This window comes from Sinocyclocheilus rhinocerous, unplaced genomic scaffold (assembly GCF_001515625.1).
Source record: "Sinocyclocheilus rhinocerous isolate Xijiao unplaced genomic scaffold, SAMN03320098_v1.1 scaffold3461, whole genome shotgun sequence".
Lineage (NCBI taxonomy): Eukaryota > Metazoa > Chordata > Actinopteri > Cypriniformes > Cyprinidae > Sinocyclocheilus > Sinocyclocheilus rhinocerous.
The window spans coordinates 44,652-51,982 of record NW_015644360.1 but is presented as its reverse complement, the minus strand read 5'-3'; the positions used below and the strand labels follow the sequence as shown (position 1 = coordinate 51,982).

At 45.5% G+C, this 7,331-nt stretch overlaps 2 protein-coding genes across 2 annotated transcripts in view; one reads left to right on the top strand and one right to left on the bottom strand.

The window, feature by feature from the left end:
• Positions 1-3,100, top strand: part of ears2 (glutamyl-tRNA synthetase 2, mitochondrial) — a 20,449-nt gene extending 17,349 nt beyond the window's left edge. The window contains exons 5-9 of the mRNA XM_016575895.1: positions 216-324; positions 496-649; positions 1,556-1,686; positions 1,757-1,892; positions 2,244-3,100. Of these exons, the coding sequence (XP_016431381.1) occupies positions 216-324; positions 496-649; positions 1,556-1,686; positions 1,757-1,892; positions 2,244-2,327 (614 nt within the window). The 3' untranslated portion in view covers positions 2,328-3,100. The remainder of the gene's footprint in view (positions 1-215; positions 325-495; positions 650-1,555; positions 1,687-1,756; positions 1,893-2,243) is intronic.
• Positions 3,101-4,152: 1,052 nt separating this feature from the next.
• The window catches only part of cdc37 (cell division cycle 37 homolog (S. cerevisiae)), a 7,217-nt gene continuing 4,038 nt past the window's right edge, over positions 4,153-7,331 (bottom strand). The window contains exons 2-7 of the mRNA XM_016575896.1: positions 6,904-7,185; positions 6,714-6,834; positions 5,369-5,604; positions 4,981-5,163; positions 4,721-4,792; positions 4,153-4,649 (exon numbers count right to left, since the gene is read on the bottom strand). Coding sequence (XP_016431382.1) covers positions 4,512-4,649; positions 4,721-4,792; positions 4,981-5,163; positions 5,369-5,604; positions 6,714-6,834; positions 6,904-7,185 — 1,032 coding nt within the window. The 3' untranslated portion in view covers positions 4,153-4,511. The remainder of the gene's footprint in view (positions 4,650-4,720; positions 4,793-4,980; positions 5,164-5,368; positions 5,605-6,713; positions 6,835-6,903; positions 7,186-7,331) is intronic.

Below are 7,331 nucleotides of genomic sequence, written 5' to 3'. Positions count from 1 at the left end.
CCCCCCCCCCCATTAATTAAGATGTCCTGCATGCGCTCATCCATATAAAGACTGTGAATGATGACCAGCTTCAAGCTTTCAAAAAGATGCACACATATCATAGAATAATCTCAAGTTCTCAAAGCATACGATTGGGTTTGGTGAAAGTAAACATTCATCATACACTTAAAATAATTTGTTAATGTTGTTCATTTCAGTTTTTTTCTTTTCTGCAGATAATCGGATCGGTCGGCGTTTGGATGAATTAGTTTGCGAGTTTAACATTTCCAAGATCACGACGCACTCGGCTCTGCTGGATCTGGACAAACTAGACGAGTTCAGCAGGTTTGTTCTTTAGTTAAAGCTGTCACACATGCAGATGAACAGAGTCCCAGTGTACTATCTGTACTGCACTGTAAGATAAGTGTACGTCTTATATGGCCTAACAAAGGCCAGCTGATCACATCGCAGCAGAGATACTGGGATTGAGTGTTTCAGCGCTGTGTGTGTGTGTAGGGTTCATCTGCAGCACAGGATCGAGGATGAGGAGAGGTGCGCTGTGCTGCGGGATGAGCTGCGTCAGCAGGTTCTTCACACACACGGCTCTCGGATCAGCGACCGCACCGTCCTGGAGCCGCACTACATGCAGCGAGTCCTGCAGCTGCGCAAGGTAGCAGAGCAAACTGAGCCAACGCCATCACTCACGCTTTGTTTTTGTTTTGTTAGTTTCGTTATTTATATAGTGCTTTTTACAATGCAAATTGTGTCAAAGCAGCTTTACAGTATTACACAGAGAAATAGTGTGTTGAAATAGTGTTCTGTTCTCCTCTGGCCTAACGAAACTAGCAGTTTAATTCTAGGCTGCAGCAAAGTCAGATTGTGCAGAGGACTGTGCAGAGAGTGTGTCTGCCTCCCAAAAAATGTTAGGTAGGTTATTCCAGAGTTTGGGCGCTAAATAGGAGAAGGATCTGTCGCCTGCAAAAAGAAAGAAATTATAAATTACAAAATTACAAAAATAAATTTTAACTGTTTTAAACACTTCTGACCTGATTCAGCATGTGCATGAACCCACACACAATCGTGGAAATACTCTAGATTTAATCATCAGTAGAGGTCTAAACATTTCATCCATTTTTAGGTCCAATAATTAACACCTCTGTTTTTTTTTTCAGAATTTAGCAGTAAGAAATTACTCGTCATCCAGTTTTTTATATCGACTATGCATTCCGCTAGTTTTTTCAAATTGGTATGTTTCGCCGGGCTGTGAAGAAATATAGAGCTGAGTATCATCAGTATAACAGTGAAAGCTAACACCGTGTTTCCTGATGATATCTCCCAAGGGTAACATGTAAAGCGTGAAGAGTAACGGCCCTAGTACTGAGCCTTGAGGTACTCCATACTGCACTTGTGATCGATATGATACCTCTTCATTCACTGCTACGAATTGATGGCAGTCAGATAAGTACGATTTGAACCATGCTAATGCACTTCCACATCGCTAAGCTTTGTGTGTTTGAGCGAGTATCTGATTGAGCTCTTCTGTCACTGAATGAACGTGTGTGTGTGTGTGTTTCAGGGTCACGTCTGCTCTCTGCGAGAGCTACTCAATGACACGCATACATACCTGTGGATCCGGCCGCGAGTCACGCGGCAGCAGCTGCAGGAAGTGAGCGCAGAGGTGGATGACATCGCAGCAGCAGTCATACAGTGAGTCTCACACACACACGTTACTGGTGTGTTCGTGCGTGTCGTGACGCGTCTGTGTGTTTGTGGTTAGGCTGGTGGCGTCCGGCGGCTCGTTCGAGTCCACAGAGCATCTGAACACTGAGCTCAGATTCATCGCCAGCAGACTGAAGCACACCAAATACAGCGGAGCGATGAGAGTGCTGAGACTCGCTCTGAGCGCGCAACAGGTGACACACACACACACTCACTCACTCACTCACTCACTCACTCACTCACTCACTCACTCACTCACTCACTCACTCACTCACTCACTCACTCACTCACTCACTCACTCACTCACTCACTCACTCACTCACTCACTCACTCACTCACTCACTCACTCACTCACTCACTCACTCACACTCACACACACATACACACACTCTCACTCACTCTCACATACACTCACTCACTCACACACACACACACACACACTCACTCACACACACACACTCTCTCACTCACTCACACACACTCTCACTCACTCACACACACACACACTCACTCTCTCACTATCGGTCTGTTCTGTGCGTCTGCAGCACGGTCCCAGTGTGGCGGAGATGATGCTTTCTCTGGGAGAACAGGAGGTGTGTGTTCGTCTTCAGAAAGCTCTGGAACACTGACTGAACAAACACACGGCGACTTGATCTGTTGAATTAAGGGGATGTAAATACTGATCTGTGGTTCGTGTTTTAATCAGAACATCTGCAGTTATAAAGGAGCGAGACGACAAATGCTTTCCGTCTTTGTTGAGGCTCTTCTTATGGTCACCTAATGCTTTAAAAGAAACATGTTCAACTCTTAAAGAAAAGACATCCCATAATAAGAAATGTACTCTATGTATCTGTAATACTTCATTAAACTGAAATATTAAAGTCTGCTTGCTTATGTATGACATTTTTATTTCAAAGTCGAGTCATATTTATTTCTATTGCACTTTATACAGTCCAGGTTGTGTAAAGCTGCTTCACAGAGATCAACGTGGAGAATAACAGAATCAGTGATGGAAACGGTTCAGATTCTCCTGTAAAGCAACTCTGAAAGACAATCTTGTCATCAGCTGCTGTCATTGGTGCGGTTAAGTGAGAATGCAGTCTTGTCCATCAGACTGAGCAGCTCCATGAGCTCAAAAACCTCATCGATATATATAACATCTATATAACTCTGTCCAGATTCCTCTTTTTTGAGATTCACCTCATGCGTATTATATACACCATGCTGCCATTTCCCGTGACACACTGACAGCAAACACTGCAATGCCTGGTGTGTTCGAGTTCTTTTCTCCACGAGGATGAACATTCTTGGCACCTGCATGACTGATTGCTCTCTGCACATTATATAGAAGGGAAATATCCTTATGCAGGCACAGTATGTGAATCACACCACAAACATCTGTGTGAGACAGAAGCACACATTTAATCACGATATTCTGAAAGCTATGGGACTGTTAAATAAAACTACATGCATCTTGCGGAAGAACATTGTTGAGGCTCTGCGCGGACGCATGTGGTTCTTAGTGAATTTACACCTGAAAATCTAAAAACCATGTCTTATGTTTTGAGCAATTAGAAACCTTTTTTTTTTTTTAATCGCGGTGAAACGCCACTAAAACATCTCAAAAGATGTAGTAGTTTAGATGGAAAGGGTCGCAAATTGACAGCTGAAGACGTTAATTTGGCGACCCATTAGCTTTCTAATTAAGTCTATCCTTGAAAATAAAACCAACACAGCATTACAAAAAGCCGTAATGAAAAGAGGCTTCGAGAGCTACATATCGTTAAATAAATGCTCTTACCTGCGAGTGATGAAGTAACATCTGTGGATCCGCTTTAAATCCTTTCAATTCTCGGAGTTCTCTCTAAAGAGCCGGCGCTGATTCGGGGTTAATTACGGACTTAATTTGCTCTGTTTGAGTTTCTGATTTACCATCGTTCATGGTCACTATTTCTCGCTCCTTATGACAAGTTTGACAACTAATTTTCAGCTTCTTTTTTACGGACACGAGACACGCACGTTGAATGACGTATGTACGCAATTTCCCGCGAAATCCGTCCCGACCGCTGTACCGTTGTGACTCAGGGTAAGACCAAAAATAAACAAAACCTGTCTGGAAATGGATTAATCATGACCTTTGTGTGTGTGTGTGTGTGTATATATATATATATATATATATATATATAATTAATCAATTTTAAGTAATTATAAATACTGAAAAATGTTCTTGATTTTTGTTTTCTTTGAAATGAAACCACCTCATCAATAACTAACAACACTGTTATTTCTATTCCAGCAGCAACGAGACCTTCCTCACTTGAGCGTTTGTTTGGTTCATTCTGAGACCAGATTTTAAAAGCAGACTAGTTTCCACCATAATCTTGTCATTACTGTGATAATGGCATCATTGCTGCAGCTTTACGCACAGATAAACGTGCTATAATCAGACACAGATTTCCCATCAGCCCACAGCTTTATTCTGATACAAACTGAACATACAGCACTAACAGAGCAGTGTGAATCATATGAACAAAAAGAGACCAGCATCCAACAAATAAATCAGTTCATTATTAGTATTCATCTGGACTGTCTCCTCTATCTATAATACTGCAGATCTTCATTCACCTGTGAGTAACGGCTAATCAAACCCAAAACACACAATCTGGCTTTAGAGGAGCGTAAGCGCTGGGAGAGCGTCTACAGAAGACTGCATGAATAACAAACGGTGATGATGAGAGAAGAGAGAGACGTGCTCAGGATCTGCTTCAGCACTGATCTCATCAGATGGCTCTGGGGTCCGGCGGGGTCTGGGGTCACTGCTCTTCTTTCTTCACTTCCTCATACTGCGGCTCATCGCCTTCCTCTTTATCTTTCTCTCCCTCTTCGTCCGCTCGTGCGTTCGGGACCCACAGTCCCGACTCGATGCAGCGCTTCATGTGGTGTTTGGCCTCCTGCAAGAGAGGAAGGTCATCAGACTAGCATCAACACACTCCGAGCCTGGCGTCACGCGGCGCACACTGACCGTCGGGTCCATCCTGCTGATGGCGTCCTGCAGCATCTGAATGTCTTTATCGTCGAAGCACTTCTGCATCTCCTGCGGGACGAAGCATCAGCATGTTCACAATCATCCACACTTCACCTGCTCTGAGTCTCTGTGATTCCAGTGAGCACTAACTAGTGTTCATTCTGCCGACTGCTGATGTCCTTCTTTATTTACTCCCATTAAACAAGCCGTTAGATCTGGTCCTCATGAGTACAGTAGCTGTGTGGTGTGTGTCTCACCGCAGGCAGCGACTCGTACACCTCCACCGGATCCAGGCCGCCGGGACCCATGCGCTTCTGCCGCTCCTCCTCCTCGTACTCCTTCAAGGCTTTCTCGATGCGGATCTTGGCTCGTCCGCGCACTCGCTCCTTAAAGGACTCCAGCTCGTCGTTGAAGGCGTCCTGATACTGCTGGTCTGCGGTCTGAACACACAGGGACTCAACACTTTGATGTGATGCGTGTATGTGACCGACGCATCTCTAATGTTATTGTGGATTTTCTCATTCACGCGTGTTTCTCTCTAACACCTCAAACACATGCGCATATTTACATACATAAGAAATGACAGAATCTCCATCGATACACACTGTGGCTGTGATGCACACAGACCATGAGAAACACACACACCTTGATTTTGGTGAAGAACTGGCGGAAGCAGCCGCGAGGATCCACCTTCAGACTCTTGGAGAGCTCCAGGATAAACTGCATGACGATGGTCTGATGGGCCACCTGCTCCATGAGAGCGAGTGTGTGTGTGTGTGTGTGTGTGTGTGTGTGTAAGTGTGTGAGTACAGAGTGATCAAGGTGTGTTTCACAAATGTGTTTGCAGGGCGTGTGATCAGAGGTGTTTATGTCAGAACCTGCTCGTTACGCTAGAGTTCGTTCAGCGTGAGCTTTGCACCCGCGAATACTTTCACTATAATCAGCAAAGTGTAAACGTGATGTGAATAAGAGCTTGATTGTGCAGTAGAGACCGATTTTACGGTTGTGAGTTTGTTGCTCAACTTCTGTATGTGACCCAATCACAATTTGAGTGACAGTTTTAGTTTTCATGCTGCAGAACTCACGCTGCAAGGTTTCAGGAGTGACGCACATATAAGGTGCAGCACTGACAGGACACACAACTTTACCTGTAATGGGTTTCTTATTTTGTTACGTTCATTTGATCTTTGTACAGCAATGTTTACATAATTGAAGAGTATTTGAAGGCTACATGCTAACACTATACTGTAGTATTTGCTTTTAATTATTAATAGCATTAATAATAGGTAATAACACATTGTTAATAATTCATTTACTTTATTTTTATTTTCAAATAGTTACATAAAAAACACATTAAAATAAAGTAGAGTAGCTTCTGTATGTAAGGAGAATCATGGTATTTGACTGGGGTTGGTACTGTGGTTTGCTATCATGGCGACACTAGATGAGACTTTCAGAGAAGAGACACACCAAACCCACGGCAAAGAACAAGCGCTGAGGAAAGCCTCGCATGGCCTGCGCCGGGCAAACAAACCTGCAGAAGCACACCGTGCACAGACTGCAGCCGATGGCCAACTAGCGCTTGCGTGAGAGAACGTGACTCTCCCGTTCCAGCAGGAGGCAGCGGTCTAAGAGCTGGAGCTGTGGATACACATAGCAAGCCGTTTTTACCATCGTTTACACCAGCCGCGCTCATTACTGATGGATTCGTGACGCTTTTTTCAATCATGTCTGCTAAGATGCAAATTGCACTGGAGTTGAAGAAGGGAAGAAACAGACAGAATGACAACAAGTGTCTGTGCTCCCTCTTTACTCCCGCATTGGTTGCTTCTGTCAGTGTATTTCTTGTGCGCTCATTCGCTAAGCTGAACAGCCAATCAGAGTTCTCTTTCTCGCCGACATGCAGAGTCGGCTGAAAAACAGCTGACGGTGTCTGACTAGAGCCAAACTGAAGCCGACCGTCGGCCCGGCCTTTACACGCGTGACGCACTGAAGAGCAGCTCACCGAAGTGTTTGATCTGCTTCTCGTATTTCTCCACGAAGGTTTTGTGTTTCTCCTCCTTCTCCTCCTCCGTCTCCTCCTCCTTCTCCGGCTTGACGTTGACGACGCTCTGAAAGACAGACAGCAGAGCGTCAGTCGCGTGTCTCTGGAGCGCTAGCGTGTGCCGGCAGTGACGCACCTTACTGAAGCCCTCCTTGCTGAGCGTGTCCACGTTCCAGGGCATCTTCTTCTCCTCGATGCGATGCTCCTGCAACTTCTTCTCCCACGACCTCTCCTGCTTCTTCAGCTGCTTCTCCTCCTCCTGCACTTTGGCCAGATCGGCTTTAGCCTCCGGAGTGGACGCCGAGACGAGCTCCTGCACCCGCCGCTGCGCCTCCGCCAGCTTCCTCCGGCTCTCCATCAGGCTCTTCTCCAGCTCCTCGCCCTTCTTCATGAAGACCTCCATCCGCTCCACACGAGCCTGAGACCAGAGACACACCAGTGTGAGACCAGCTCGTGTTCTGACAAGCAACACACCTCACCATCACACTCACAGCTGACCATCACACACACACTCACACCTGACCATCACACACACACTCACACCTGAACACACCTGGCCATCAC